This window comes from Saccostrea cucullata, unplaced genomic scaffold, assembly GCF_032062105.1.
Source record: "Saccostrea cucullata isolate Sc308-1 unplaced genomic scaffold, CSIRO_AGI_Scuc_v1 ctg469, whole genome shotgun sequence".
Classification (NCBI taxonomy): Eukaryota; Metazoa; Mollusca; class Bivalvia; order Ostreida; family Ostreidae; genus Saccostrea; species Saccostrea cuccullata.
Genome location: NW_026927600.1, coordinates 18,313 through 35,243, shown reverse-complemented (window position 1 = coordinate 35,243; position 16,931 = coordinate 18,313). Strand labels below are relative to the sequence as shown.

The window sequence follows — 16,931 nt, the reverse complement described above, 5'->3', positions numbered from 1 at the left end:
CCTGTCCTACATGTATTAGCTAACAAGGTGACCATAGAAATGTCGACTTTAAGCTAGGTTGTTGAAATCCCTGTAACATCAAACTATCAGTGAGTAAAATGCCTCGCTTTAAATTTATTTAAATTATTTTATGTTAAAAACTGATTATTATTATCAAAGACCAAATTACTACTAGTATTTTAACGTTTGCGTGCATGTGTTTGTACACTGGTTCTTTCCTGAAAGCGAATTTATAAAAATATCATCTGCTGATCTCCTTTTAGAGCAGTGAGTAAAGATAAGAGCTTGGTGGAGCATTTTCTTGACCAAACAAATCTTTTCTTGCAGAGATTTTTTGTTGATTGGTGTATTAAAAAGTTTTAAGCACTGAAATTTACTTTTGAAGAATTTCTCCCTTGGAAATTAAACTGTATGTGTTAAATATCCAGTGGTAGAATTAGAATTGGGTTAAATTTCTTTTTAATTTCTGAGTGCTACACATGGTATTAAGATATTGTTTGACAAATCACATTACAATTTTACGGCTGTTGAAGTTTCTATATAAACTCTCCTGTATTTTGGAAGTACAAAAAAGAGTGATTGGATAATTTACTAGAAAATGGTAACTTAACTAAATTACAAAAACTTGGCAAGTTATTGACAAACAAGTTGACAAAACAAGGATATTAAATGGCTCGTCTAAAGTCAACATTTTGCAACTTCTGTTGAAGATACAATGCGTGGTCAGCAAATAAAATCTTTCATTAATACTTTCTACATATTAAATATTGTAAGTCCATTATTTTAACAGTGAATTGTCTACATTTTTCGTTGTTACGATCGTGGCGAAGAACACAGGGCGGATGTGTGGGATCGACAGGGGAAGCTGACCTTTTCATGACAAATGATCCCACCTCTTATATTACACGATATTACAGCTGTACATCATTAACAAAAATACTAAGATTATAAATGGAAACATAATTTATTCATGAAACTGAGTTGAAAGTCATATGGTTATAAAACTGTAAATTTTAAACTAAAATATGACTTAAATTTGGAAAAAAAATTAAACAAGTAATATTATGATAAAGGTTTACTAGTACAAGAAGAAATATTTATCTTAAAAAAAAATACCCCAGTATATTTATTAAATTTCTAAAACTTTATACACTTGTATTACACACAAGCTGAATTATTTAAAGGAGAAATGTCTCGAACTGTTCATTCTGTGATGAGAGAAAAATCTAATCTCGGGTTGTAGGCCCGAGATTGTGCTTTCTCTCTCACAGAATGCACAGCCCGAGATTAGTTCTTTCTCTCACAGAATGGACAGTTTGAGGCCTTTCTCCTGCTTAGGCCAGACGATATGTTCCTCAGATATCTGTTTTGTATATTTTTAAAATGTATGAAATGAAACATATGGAGATAACGAACAGTATTCAAGCTCAAAAGTCAAAATTTTAATTACATTCTGATTTCTAAACCAGTTTCGAGACGTCTTTAAAAAAATGAAACACGAAAAGATTATATTGGAAAATTAAGTTTTTTCCATACGGATTAAAATAAAGTAATTTATAAATTTGTACAAAACTGATATCAGATATATTTGATACCACACGCAAAATGACAAGTTCATTGTTTACAGAATGGACAGTCATAGGTAAGCTAGAGTGCATAACAATTTGTTGATTATCTATTGATTTTGTTTTGTTGTTGTTTTTTTTTTCAGATAAAAATTTAAGAAAAAGTCTTTAAAGAATGGACAGTTACAGGTGAATTTTCTGGGATATTAGTAGGTGTTAATACAAGTATGCGATGCTTCAATATAATTTTGATAATTTTTGTTACAAGGACATACATGTTTACCTCTGATGGAGAGAGTACTAGTATTTACGACAGAATCAACATCAAAGGAACAAAAATATGCAAAATATCAATGATATCTGGATCTGGAAACAGTGAATAGTCAAAGAAAATATCAGCCAAACTTTGACCTAAAAGTGAACTTCGACAAAATATAGATACTCAATGACGAATGAAATTGGAAATGATTTATTTGAAGTTAGTTTTTGAGGATATATTTACTGTGAAAGCAGTGAAATGTATGGTAATATTATATTGTGTTCCTCGTGTTGAATTGACCAAACTTTAACCTGAAAATGTATTTAAAATCCAATTCATATTTTAATAAAAATATTTATTTTCTACAGGAAATATTAGCAGTGTAGTTTCATTGCTGAAACTGTTTTCTGGATGGTGGATTTAAAGTAGCCGTACTTCTATTAAAAGAAGGCTTTTTTTCTCCAACATGAAATTCAAGATTTGTAAAAATTAAGTTCTGAATATTGAAGTAATGTGCATTTTTCTTGGATTCATGGACAGCGGATCGATGTAATATAGACATCGTCTTCTTGACTAAATTAATTAGTGCTCCTTGTTCCTTTTTGTAAATATTTGCATTTCTAAATTAATGTTTTATGTTTTATGCATATTTTGTTTCGTTTCCCTATTGAACACATGTCAAAGACTACTTGTAACTCTCCAGTGTTTGTTTTTTTTTAAAACTGTCCATTCTTTTTAAAAAGGAAAACCTTCCAATTCTTTAAAAGAATGGATGATTTTCCAAAAAGAATGAATGGATATTTACAGGTAACTTAATGGATTGGTTGGGGGAGTTAACTCAACATTCAGCTATATAATGAACAACACAAACAAAAAGGTTTTCGCCAAAATCAATTTTTAAGCAGAAAAAAAATCTTATTCCAGTTAAGGTAGTCCGATACTCAGGTTTCTGAAAATCAGGTGTTGAGTATTTGAAAATGATCAAAAAGAAGTCTCTGAATATTCCCGAGGTAATGTGTATTCACACACTTTTCAAAATTTCCACAGATTTTTGTTCCAAAAAAGTTTGTCCGGAGCGAATGAGTATTAATTGTACGCTATATTAAAATATTCATGAGGCCGGGTTTGGTTTACGACGCTGGCTTTTGCAATGAAAGCAGTTTGTGATAACATATTTATTCTTGAAATAATCTGAAAATAAACCAAAAAAAAAAAAAAAAATGTCGCATTCTATAAATAAAAGAAACGTTGATGAAGTATAGGTAGTCATTAAGATGATATAGAATTTAAAGTTAAAAAAATCTTTGAAAAAAAGTTCAAAAAACCTATGATTCAAAGTTGACATTTAGTGTAAATTATATATTGTGCTAATAATAGTATTATTTTCCCAAGGGTGAGTTGAATTAGTCTACACATAGCATTTACTGTAGACCTCCACTTCACATAACTGTAAATGTTCCGGAGAAGGGGAGGTAATCTGAAGACGTACGTAGCGCCCTCTACAGTTTCCTGCACACGTCATATTGATCTCCTGGTGGGAAGTTCCAGGACCTTGGAAGAATCCACAAAAACACGGGAAGGTTATGTTGTCTTTCCCCACCGTCACGTTTAAATCATGCAAACGCCATTCTAAAGAAGTCAGAAATAATTGATACATGTACATAATTCTTATTAATAAAAATATAAGTGTTTTTCTTTTGCATGTTCACCAAAGAAGATAAAATTAAGTTTGCCTGAATTATATGTGTACGATATTAAGTAAATCAAGAAGTTATTTTGTCCTTAAGCTTTACTTGCGAAATATAAAATATCAAACATTTGTACAGATATATGTACCCTGGTATTTTTGATAAAGTAATTTACTAGTGACTTTATACAAATATCATCAGACAAGTCTTGTACAACTTTCAGAAGTAATCTCATTAAAAATAATAAGAACTATATTATTATTTGGAAGTGAAGAAAAATCTCAAAAAGAGGAAAGGTTTGATAAATATGTAGCAAAAGCAGACAATAAATCCGTAGTCTCAAATTACTAGTACCTGAGGTTTTTCGGTTCACAAAAACAACCCGTGTGACGTAGAATTGGTCCAATAAATCTATTATGAACCACGGCTGAAGATCAAGGTTAGTCAAAGCGCACTCTTCGTCGTCAGACTTGACCGACCCGTCTACCGCTAGACTCCCGTTACCGTGGCCCTGGTGGGCGTAGGCAGGGTGGTAGTACACGGAGCTCATCGTGACAGGACTATGTAAGGCTAGATTATCTGAAATAAATGAAAATTTAATTTATAAGATGTACATAGAATCTTATCGTTAAAAAAATATTGTTTGCACGTATTTAAAAAAGACGATCAAAACGACATCATTAATATTTAATCTACTAGTATTTAATTTATTTTTGTACAATATCTGAATATTTTCCTTGATATGAGATAGAAAAATTTCTCACAAAATTAAACTTGATTTATTTATTCAAAATGAAAATCCATTTACACCTACCGATGGTATATACGAAGGTTGCCCTTGAAAACGCGAAATGTTTTAATGTTTCTTTGGTTTCACTTAGATTACATCAGATCTGGACGATTTCCAAATATGGAAGTCAAGAACGATAACTGAAAGTTGCTATAAATATACATAATGTACACGTAATTATTTTTCTGTCCAATCAGACAACAGCATTTTTACACACTCCAAAAAATATTTTAAAAGAACAAAAAGAAAACACGTGCTTATGTTTTTTCCCCAAAAAGATTTTTTTGCCAAAAAATCTTCAGAAGCAAGATGAAATACCTTGAAGAATAAGTCTATTAATATTATCCTATAGTCTATATATAGTTTTGAAATATCACGGATTTCATGAGCGCCGAACAATAAGCTATGCAGAGTTTAAATGGGCGCAAGTAAAACCGTAAACGTGGAGAAAAGAGAATAATTATGCATGAATGTGTTTTCCCCAAAATCTTACCTCGCATGTAGACATACTAGAAATTGTTTTGTTAGAAACACTCAAAAAATAATTAATACTAGCTCTGTTATCCATTCGCTTGGATTTTTATGTCAGGCTCTAAAAACTGAAAATTTTCCGTATTTATATCAAAATTTTAACGTAAGTTAAAGTTCTGGGAATGCTACCTCTTAGTAACAGATTTTTAATCCCACTTAAAACGTTTTCTAAGCTTTCAAGTCATGTTTGATCACGGTAGAATTGTCATAAATATAATATTATTCATAAATGTGCATAAAGTTTACAAAATATTTGTTTCAAAAAAATCTTTTGAGCAAAAAACTATAAAACCACGTGTTTTATTTATTTTCACATGGGTATGTCTAAATGCTGTTATCTGATTGGTCAGAAGGACTAGCACCTTGTTTATTCTGTATATTTATAGCAATTCAGGGTTATCGCTCTTGACTTCCTTATTTGGAAATCGTCCAGACCTGTACATGCAGTGTTAATTTTGGAATGTACCAAATTGAATATTTTTCGAAATTAACATTAATTGTACATTTAGTGGGAATTTCTACAAAATATCTTTATAAATAATATTAAAGCCATTAAACAATACAAAATAGGAGTAGAGCAAACATGGACCTCCAAAATAGAAGAGGCAGAGGTGGGATCAGGTGCCATGGAGAAATGAGCATCTCTTGCCGACGGATCACACTCGCTGTGTGATCTTTGTCATGACTGGGAAGTAAAAAAAAACGTCGACAATTCAGTGTGTAAAAATGGCCTAACAATAAGTGTGAAAAACGTAAGTCAGCATTTGACCACAGGTACTTGGGTCTTGGTTTAATATGTATAATGTACCTTAGGCCTTATTGATATGTAAAAAAGTACATACATTGTATCATTAGGGTACATTATACATATTTATAAACCAAGACCCAAGTACCTGTGCATTTGACATGTTTGACTTAATGATAAATTGTATTTGCTGACAAAGTCATTGTAGCGACAATAGAACTTATACAATGGTGACTTTAAACGAGACTGTTGATATTATTGTTTCAGAACCTTGTTTGCCAATAACTTACCTCGTTTTAAAATTTTTCATACGCATGCACTTGCGCATCGAATCAACTGAGAGATAAAAATCTTGTTTGCAGTTGATGAAGGTATATTGCTGCTTAAGTAAGGAAACTTTAAAATTGAAAATTTAAAGTCATCCCGTTTGTAATAAATCTCGGTCATCGTTCTTTTCAAATAGAATATCTAAGAAACAGATGTTTCAGACTATTTGGTATCTTTTACTTCAAGTTCACCAGGATATATCGTATCGACATAGGAATGGAAATTACCATTGTTAATTGACAATACGTCGTCGATATATCTATATGTCTAGTTGAAGGCCACGGCAGGTGTTCAGGTTTTTTTCTTTTCATTTAAAAGATTTTGGACAAATTCTGAATACAAAAATAGGACTTCTAATAACGGGGCGCAATTGGCACCATTGGTAGACTGTTGGAAAACATGGTCTCCAAAAAACGCAATGATATAGTCAATCAAAAACTGAAGCATCTTCTTAATATCAACTTCAGAGTATTTGTGTGTACAATTTTTTTAAAACAAAATAATTTTGCAAATGACCAATGGAAAGGTGAGTTAATTTACAAGTTCCATTATTATTAAAAAAGCAGCTGTCAATGATATAAAAAGCCTGAACTTTAATTTATCGTGAGGAATGGTTGTATATAAAGTTGAAAAATCTTAGGTTTTAATGATTTTGATCTAGTAAAATTTTGTGACTTTAAATTTTCCAAAAGTTCCTTGGAATTTTTAAGTACTAGTAGCCACATCTGATTTACACTACTTGTCGAATATATTGTTGCACAGAAATCCTGAAGTTTCTCCTTCACAACTGTTAATATCCTGGTGAGGCGTAAAGAAAGAGGCTTGGTTGAATATTTACTGTAACCCGCTATGTATCTTTGTTTGTAAGGATTTTTATGAAGTTGAATCCAATATAGATAAAGCAATTCAAATTATGTGGTTGTTTAGAATGTTAAAAATATTCAAAACTGAAATATAACTTTGAAGAATGTCTTCCTTAGAAATAGAGCTATGAGTATAAGTACGATTGCAACTTGTAGAATTCCTCTATAATACATTTTTAATGAGCCTTACAGACAAAGACAATATTGTTATATGCTTTGTCGGCAGGGACCAGTACGCACTTATCGTGTAATTTTACTATTACAGCAGTAACTTTTTGGAAGAGATTTCTTGAAAAGCAAAAGTTGGTTTATCAAAACGTTTCTCAGTTCCCAAATTAAGCAAATCATGCCTTATTATGGAAGAATTAACAGAAGCGCTTTATTCTTTTGACTTTATCAAGAGACAAATTGCCATGCCCACTTGCCTACATATGTTCCTTTGTGGAATTATTCAACAAAGAATCTAAGGAGACTGTAGTAAGCTGACTGAGTGTAATCCAGGTAGTATAAAATGTCTGTCTCGGAAACATCACAAAAAACTTTACTAAAATTTAAATATTTCATTTAAGAATGAAAATTTTTAAAAAGTTATTTTGCATAACTTATCAAATATTTTTGTAAGTTTTTATTTTTAAAATTACTTTAAAATTGTCGTTTTTGCCATGATAACTTAATATATATATATATATATATATATATATATATATATATATATATATATATATATATATATATATATATATATATATATATATATATATATATATATATATATACTTCGCATATCATTTAATGCATTCAATCAATCTAACAATTATTTTAAAAAATCCCATTGCAATGGCATAAATATATAATCATCATATGCTTTAATTTTTACTTACTGTTCTTACAGACTCCTGCTGATCTTAGAAAGAATCCACCCGGGCAGTCAACTTCCTTAAATAAAAGTAATGAATTTTTAATTATTTTGCTTTAATTAAATACATTACGATAAGACAAGACCTCGATTCCAAAGAAAAAGGTGAAAAATGTTCAAAGGCTTCACTTTTGCGATGTATGGAGACTGTTTTTTTTCTGTAATGAATTTAAAAAAATAAATAAAAAGAAAAATTATAGTGCAAGGATCAAATTATCAATATGACGTCGCGCATAGTATTAGGGTTTGAAATTGCGTAACTTGTAACACTGTAAACGACGGGCGTTGGTATTTTTGGTCAATTTAAGGGTTTGGGTACATGGATTTTTCTGACAATGTGTACCAAGCTTCTATAACTTCCTATGATGATGTCACACAACATTCAATAATTAATTTCTAATTTACGGACTGTTCCGACTGTTCGTAAAATAGGAAGCGTTCCGTAACATGACGTAATCCTGACAAGTTACAAGAAAAGATAGAATGTTTGATAAAGATATTTTACTATATAAAGGGTTCTTTTTGTAAAACTAAGATGATAAATGAAATGTGCAAATCAAGAAGTAGTCAAATTTTTCTTTAAAAAAATTTAAGCAAGCAGTAGGAGAGATTAATAGAGCGATTTTGATGTCTAGTCGGTTTTGTTACTTCGACACAAATATGCGTATTATAATATTTAACCGGGCGTATAACACCAATATGAGCTGTATTCTTTATTTGCTGGAACTTTTAACAGATTAAATATTATTTTTGAACTGTGCAAGTGAATAAAATTTTGTATTTAAAGAAAAAATATTAAATAAGACATTTTTAAGAAAACGGGAGCAAAAATGAAATGTCTAGTCTGATTTGTTACGCCTTGAATTTTTGACGTTTTTACGCTTAAACGACATGTGCAATAACGTCAGAAAAGTATACTTTGACGTTACAAAATCTGCCCCAGTTCTGTGCGCGACGTCTAAACATGTGAAACATGTATAAATATATAAAGAAAAATTAATCGAATATGATCTTTTTTACGCAAAACTTTACTGTATTATAAAATCATTTGAATCGCTTGCTTAAGGTTTTTATGTCAGTTTTACGGAAGCGTATTAGTGCCACGGAATATTTTTTTTAAGTTGGTAATTCCAACTTTAAAGTTGGTAATTCCAACTGTAAAGTTGAAATTCTAATGCAATTGTTTTGTAAAACACATTTTGATTGGCTAATGCACTTGTGTTTGAAGCAGAAAAACGAGGATTAACGAGAGTGAAAGCTTTACATTGTGACGTAATAATAGAGCGACGCAAAAACAATGCCCCGTGACGTATTTTATATAACAATATTCGACAAAATAAGACGAAAACAACAAACAAAATGTATGGATTGCATTAGAATGGGAATAACTGGTCTTCTAATTTGGTATTTGCGACCTTTAATGCTGATTTATCGGTCGCAAACATCCGTTTTTTCTAATTCGTCCGAACTAATTACTTATTCGTCCGAACGAATATCTAATTCGTCCGAACAAATAACTTATTTGATCGAACAAATTTCTAATTATTCCGAACAAAAAAAAATAATATTTTTCTTGGCCCACCAGCGGCGCCGTACATATAAGTTCCAACTTTTAATTAGAAATCCGTATATTTTTTTTGGTCCTCTAATATAATTACGAGTTCAGTGTTTTTTTTTTTTTTTATTAATTAACTTAATTATAAATTTTTATTTATTAAAAATAAATGTATGTAATGGCTGCTGTAGGATCCTATTTTATGTTAATTTTTTCAAGTTATGTTAAACAATAAAATGCTTTCTTTGTTGATAGTACGGGAATTAATGTCGCAGCTGATGCAGGAAAGGTATGGGGGTTTAACGAACAGAATTCAATTTCAAAGTCCATAAACAATACAAAATAGGAGCAGAGCAAGCACGGACCTCCGAAATATCAGAGGTGGGATCAGGTGCCATGGAGGAGTGAGAATCCCCTGCTGACCGGTCACACCCGCCGTGTGCTCCTTGTCATGATCGGGAAATAACGGGAAAATCCGTCGTCAATTCAGTTAGCTGCAGAACTGAAGCGTTATGGTTTTATATATTAGTCTTTGACCATAACGCTACAGATCCCTTAATGCAAAAAGGGTGCAATTTACGATTGCACCTTTTTTGCGCACTTTTGGGGATAATTTCCTATTTTCCAGCATTGGTCAATCAACTACCTTTTACTCCCTTATTCTAGACACATTCTGTAACCAGTTTGCATATATTCATTCACCTCATTACCCTTTAAAGTCGTCTCTACGAGTGATATACTCGCTTCATTAAAATTATTTGTGGATTGCTTGAAATTCACTTCAAGCGAGTTTATCGCCTGTAGAGACGACTACGAGGGACGTTCAATAATTAATGTCATCGGGGCTCGGAAAGAAGCAAAAGACGCTTTTTAATGATTAAGTCTTCATGATTTTACTTATTAATCTCTTTTGATTAAAATAGCTGTCCGTTAAATTTTTTATTTAATTTCTGATTATATTTAGAACACTTTTTTGGGTATGACCCTTAATATACTGGAAAATAAGCAGATCCAATGATTTCCTGGACTTGTTTTTTTCTTTCTGAAAGGTGGTTTTTCAAGTTTGGAATTAGAAACAAGTCAAAAGGTAAAATATCTAGCGAATATTGTTAATGTGAAAAAATATTAACTTTCTTTTTATCCCGAAACCCCCTTTACTCTTCAGGGGTGCAGGGTTTGAACGCTGTAATGAAGAAATTTAATGTAGTGGATTCCTGATTCTAGGTCCTTCCTCTAGTAAACCTTTCGATTTTTTTTTTTGCAAAAAAATTGGTTTCTAGACTCCTCCAAAAATTAAACTGTCTCCCCGAATACGAAATTGAACAACAGTACCACTAATATTTAAGAACATTGCATGTAAATCTGTCTTTGTGTTCTTGCATACCTTTGCTCTTGTCGGACCATTGCTGTTTTTATCAAGTACATTTTATGGTAAATTTTAAATTGAGTGTTTTAAGCAATAGATTCATGTTCCATTATCTGTTTGAATATGAAACAAACTTGGATAACTGCAGTTACTGATATTTTAAAATAGTTGTTAAGACATTCCTACATGCTGTCTTTTCACTCATTTTTCAAAATATAGGGTGATCTTTGAGTTCCAAGCTTTTTTACCGTCAAACGTTTCTTAAAAACATTGTAAACTACTCCCGATATGATGTATATCAAATTTGCTATGTATCTTAAAGTCAGTCATACATCATCAGATATCATTTGTTGAAATTGGACAAATAGTACATAAGTTGTTATAATTTTTGTTGGCAAGGACGGTACCCATTTTTGATGCCCATTATATAATTTTTTTATTATTGAAATCCACCTGCTCATTTGTCTATAAAACAGGCATTGGTTGCTGTAAATGTCACATATTTCAGTGAAAAATAGTAATTATTGCAAAAAATTTCATTTATGTGACATGTTCTTGTTTTATTATGTTATTATATAACAGTGTCTGTATTGTATATAGCTTTACACTAAGCAGCTATTAGGTTCTTTTTATTGAACTAATTTTACCCCTTTTCCTACATCTAAATATGGGTTCAACCAATCAGCAAAGCTCTTATCCATCACGTGATCATTACTGATCCGTTTACCAAAAGAGAAAGCATGGTTTATTGAACTGCTGAATTTTTCGAACCTACCACCCACCCCATCTGCCACCAATGCTTGTTATTTCTTTCAGGTTGACAATTTTGTTGTTATGTTTTACCCATCTTTTTTGATAGTATTCGAATGGGTTTAAAAGAGATTTATAGTACTAATTTTCTGCGCACGTTCTAACTGAGCAAGTAAAATTTTTTGTACTTTGTAATAAATGGCAAATCCATGTATTAGGTTACTGAGAATGAGTCTGACATTTATTTTGTGTACCTCGCAATTTTGCTTCGGTCTGCAGGATTCCATATGATTTTTCAACATAAAGCAGTGTTGCTTTTTATACATGGTTTTTCCTCAGCGGTGAGAGAAACATAGCTGTGGTCAATTTAATGCCTACGCAATTGTTTTGCTTTGACTGTTTGTTATTTTGTTTTCCCACCTTTTTTGATGGCAGGCAGCAGTTTAGAGCATTTTGTTTATGTCTTCCAAACGTATGATGTTTATAAGGGGGTCAACTTAAAATGCATGTACATTGAACCTTGTGAAAGATTACAGGGTTTGAATTATTATTCTAGTCTGGTTGACCCCCCTTTTGCCTATGTACATCATGTTACAATGTCATTATGGTGCTGGGGGTCAGATTGTGTAATATTTTGACTAAGATGTGTAATACTCTATATTTCAGTCCTCCTTTTTCTGACCCCCATTTTGTTAACTGTGTTTTACTTTTCCGTCATTTACCTTAATAAATGACATATTTCACTTCAACATGATGTTATTTGTTTTTGCCTGTTTCATCAAAAAACAAGCTCAGTCGTTGTGGCAGGAAAACTAAGGAACATAAAATTCTTTGGGATTTTTCTTACCTATTATTATTCTTTTTTTTTCTTACCGATTTTGTGCACGCGATTTCTCGAAAACGGCTCGATGGATTTTAATGAAACTTTCAGGACTTATGTAACATTACGTGAACTTGATTCATTTTTTTCCGTTTTGAATACGTCACTTCCAGTCCGGAAATATTGTCGATTTTATGATTTTTGAAGTGTCAGGTTGTCCGCGAATGTTCTAAAAAATGGCTATAGATAGAAACGTGCAAATTTCAGGTATTATAGTCCTAAGTCTGTAGATGTGCAAAATGTATTTCATTTTTATCAAAAGTGCCGCACGTCGGCGCTCGCTATGGCCCGGAAATGCTCCTATCTCGAATTTCAAAATTTTTACCACCTTTTCTACGATATCTTTTTACCTGAAAATATTTTGTTAAAACATATAGAACAAAAGAAGTGTAGAATTCCAAGATCTTTCAAATGATATGTCAAAAAAAGGGTTGGCCCCTAAAATTAAGGGCCTAAAGGGGCCCAAAGTTTTTTCTTTATATCTCAAAACGTATTGAGAATTTCTAATACGTCAAAGAAGCAAAGTTGTTCAAAATGTTAGGTTTAATCTTTTGGCGTCGTCAAAATACGTCCTACGTCGTCACTTCCGGCCAAATCGGAAGTAATCGGAAAACGCGTATTGTTGTAGTTCTTGACAAGTTTTTAGATAACATATGTCTCTGAGAGCAAAAAAGTTAATTTTCCGTCCGTCGTCGTCACTTCCGGTCAAACCGGAAGTAGCAAAAAATGGCTAATTTTTGCATTTATTAACATAGCTTTAGATGATTCAAACCATTTTTGGGCGTTATTTCTCATTTTTGTTAAAAATGAAAGCTACTTCCGGTCAAACAGGACGGAAGACCTACTCGTTGCTTTGCAACGAGCTTTGCTCTAGTTTTCACTCTAGTTTACTGATTCTTTACCTTTCATTTATAATGCAGTGTCTCGAATAGCCCTTGTTTCCAAGCTTCTCACGATTAAACTATGTGATGAAAAGTGGTCACATAAACTGTTATTAATTCATTAAAGATTCAATAATGAGAGAAAGTCTAGCTTAATGTCATATGATTTCTATGTTGTATGTCATCGAGCTAATGACATTATTTATTGAACGTCCCTCGTATAAGGGATTGGGAGGTGGATAAAATATACAAACTTGTTACACTATGTGTCTAGAATTAGGGAGTGAAAGGTAGTTGAATGTCCAATGCTGGAAAGTGGAGAAATTCTCCCCAAAAGTGCAAAGAAATCTTGCGCCGTAAATTGCACCTTTTTTGCATTACGGGATTTGTAGCGTTATGGTCAAAGACTAATATAAAATCCATAACGCTACAGTTCTGCAGATACAATTCAGTGTATAAATAATGGACTAACAATTAGTATGAAAAACGTCAGTCAGCATTTGACTCAATGATAAATTGTATTTGCTGACAAGGTCATTGTATCGATCATAAAACTTACGAAATGATGACTTTAAACGAGACTGTTGATATTCTTGTTTAATCAACTTGCTTGTCAATAATTTACCTTGTTTTAGAAATTGATCATACGTAGAGCATGCTTTTGTGTATCGAATCATCTGAGATATATAGACTCCGTATGCAGATGATGAGGGTATATTGCTGCATAAGTAAGGGAAATTGACGATAGACAGGTTAAATCATCAGGTTTATCATATAGCTTGGTTGTTAGATTAACAATGACGTCTTTTTCAAGTAAAATATCCAAGTATGAAACAGATGTGTCAGACTCTGTGGTATCTTTTATCTCAAACTCATCAGGATATATCGTGGTATCTTTTATCTCAAACTCATCAGGATATATCGTAATGGAAATTACCATTGTTAATTGACAATACGTCGTCGATATATCTAAATGTCGAGTTGAAGGCCACAGCAAGTGTTTTCCTCTTTTCACGCATAAGATTTTGCACAAATTCTACTTCATATGAATATAAAAATAGGTCTGCTAATAACTGAGCGCAATTGGTACCCATGGGAATTCCAATAGATTGTTGGAATACCTGGTCTCCAAAATCCACATAGATATTATCAATCAGAAACTCAAGCATCTCTTTGATGTGAACTTCAGAGTACTTGTTTGTGCAATCTTAATGTGCAGGAAAAAATACATATATCCCTCGTATAAAGTGACTTTCAGTCAACTCCGTACATGATAGAATTTTATCCTAACATTTTTAAGAGTTCGGATATTTATTAAGCTTTAAAAATGAGACCGTATTAGGTATTTTAGATATAGGATTAATCAAACACTACATTACATGCCACAAACTCATCAGTACTAAATGTATCAATTCTGTATGTGGAACATATTATTTTCAGTTTGGGGCACTATCAACAACCAACTGTATGTCTGTAAATTATTGCATTATTGGGGGTGGCGCCCCAATGCAACTCCCTCCGGCTCCTATACGGTCATGCACAATAAAATAATTCCTTCTAAAATCATCGTTTCATAATAAGATTGTATCTTTCCATTTTAATTACATGTATAAAACGGTAACACGATTAAGCTACAAAGTATCTCAGACAATATAATACATAAAGCCGTAAAACCTGGAAAAGCCAAGATTACAGTTGGAATTACCAACTTTAAAGTTGGAAAAGCCAAGATTAAAGTTGGAATTACTAGTACCAACTTTAAAGAAATATTGCATGGCACTAATACGCTTCCTGAAAAGAATATATTTCTTTTCTACAGAGAATTTAAAGTTTTTAAATCACTAATTAGCAACCTTAATTTCTGTTGTCTCAAGTCAAATTCTCACAAGGTAAAGACTTTTTGATTTACTTTTTTAGATTTATCTATCTATTGATTTTTAATTTTTTTTTTAACCACTAGATTTTTAATTCATTGCAACTGTATTTTTGTTTTTGCCAAAACAAGACATTTTCAGCATAAGGTCTAATTTTTTTTTTAAAGTAACGTTAAATATTGCAATATTTTATGCACATTCAATGTAAAGCGCCTTAGGGTGATATTTTTTTTATTATAAAGGTCGCTATAGAAATTTATTATAATATTATTATAATATTAGACATGTAATAGTTCATATAGACATTGACGGATTTGATTGAATGCATGCATTCCACATTAATTAATGATGACCCCAGACCACTGATCAGAGTAGAATCTTGCGTCTAGCTTCTTTAGTCTAGCTTTGCATCTGCCTTGAAAAACAGATAAAGTAACAAATAAATTCGTCATTTTCTCAAAATAAGTACCCGGAAAAAATAATGAAATTAGTGATTCCAAAACAATCTATTAATTATTTTTCCAACAATTAATCCGTTGGAATTTCAGGGGTAAAAATTGCTCACCCGTTAATAGGGATATTTGTTGTGTATTTTAATGAAGCAAAATTTATTCTAAAAACTTTTATGTGGAATGAAATATTCTTCTATGGCCTTCAAATAAATTTAGGTATATCAATGACTTTTTATTAATTAATAAGATAAATTGATAAAATTCTTTTTTTTCTACGAACGTTTTTGCATAGAGATTTTAAAATTAAAAAAACATTATACTTTATTTTATTGACTGAGTTCGAGGACAAAATGTGTTTTGTCGGACCCAAGAACCGAAATGTCTACGTAGATTTTGGTCTATATTGATTACAAAAATATTTTACGTGTACCTGTTTTCATTGTTTAATAAGGATAAGATGAAATAGGAGAAAATAAACAGTATTCAAACTCATAAGTATATTCAAGCCAATCAGATCAGTAGCAGAGGACCTCTTTATCATCAGAGGAGGGATCAGGTGCCATGCAGTAGAAAGTACCACAGTCATCATGTGCTCCCTGACATGATCGCACGGCAAATGAAAAACCCGTAGACAATTCAGGGTGTAAATATTAGTCTTACAATTAGTGTGAAAAACGTCAGCAAGTATTTGACTTAATGATAGATTGTACTTGCTGACAAGTTCATTGTATTGACCATAGAATTTGTGAAATGATTGCTTTTAGAATTGAATATAATTTGCTTGTCAAATAGCTGGATACCTCGTTTTCGAAATTGTATCCAGGGAAAATATTCAATTTATTGAATCTTCTAGGAGACATAAAACCCATATGCAGACATTGTTTTAGAAGGGTGCATAGCCACGCAAATAGGGGTAGTTTCTCATATTATTCCGGCAAAAGTCATTTAAGCATCAATTCTTGGTAAAAGACGTTCTGAAAAATTCTGAATTTGAATGATTGATATAAGAAAAAAAATCCAGTGAAATCAGGTATCTCCATTTTTTAATAAACAAATTAAGTTGATGTTTGATAAGCAAACAATGTCCTCTTTTTTCTTAAATAAATACCAAAGTTCAATTTACCAAAAATTTAATTAAAACAAAAAACAACTATGAAGTCTTACCGATTGGATCTCATAGTGTGTACAACTTGGAGAAGCAGTGGAAAAATTGGTCACTTTTCCATAACGAAGGTGACAGGCAAGTTGACCATTGATGTAACATTCGTCAAATGCATTACAAAGAAAGTCCCTCCCACAATATAAAGCACATACAAATTCAGATCCACTAAGAGGATTTAATTTGTTAAAAACGCAAACATCATCTGCCTCTGAAATGAATCCTTGATAAGAAAAATAAGTTGTTATATATTCTGAATTCGTTGTTATCCAAAACAAAAGGACGGAAATGAATTGCGCTGTACAAATTCGTTTCATTTTATTTTCCAAC

General features: G+C 31.7%; 1 protein-coding gene across 2 annotated transcripts in view; it reads right to left on the bottom strand.

Moving 5' to 3' along the window:
• LOC134274907 (uncharacterized) overlaps positions 1–16,931 on the bottom strand; it is a 34,875-nt gene extending 17,944 nt beyond the window's left edge. The window contains exons 1-4 of one of the 2 annotated variants that reach the window (XM_062757145.1): positions 16,607–16,931; positions 7,650–7,704; positions 3,867–4,091; positions 3,152–3,453 (exon numbers count right to left, since the gene is read on the bottom strand). In XM_062757145.1, coding sequence (XP_062613129.1) covers positions 3,233–3,453; positions 3,867–4,091; positions 7,650–7,704; positions 16,607–16,918 — 813 coding nt within the window. In that variant the 5' untranslated portion in view covers positions 16,919–16,931 and the 3' untranslated portion in view covers positions 3,152–3,232. Of the gene's footprint in view, positions 1–3,151; positions 3,454–3,866; positions 4,092–7,649; positions 7,705–16,606 lie in introns of those variants that run through there. The other variant, XM_062757146.1, reaches the window with a different exon arrangement.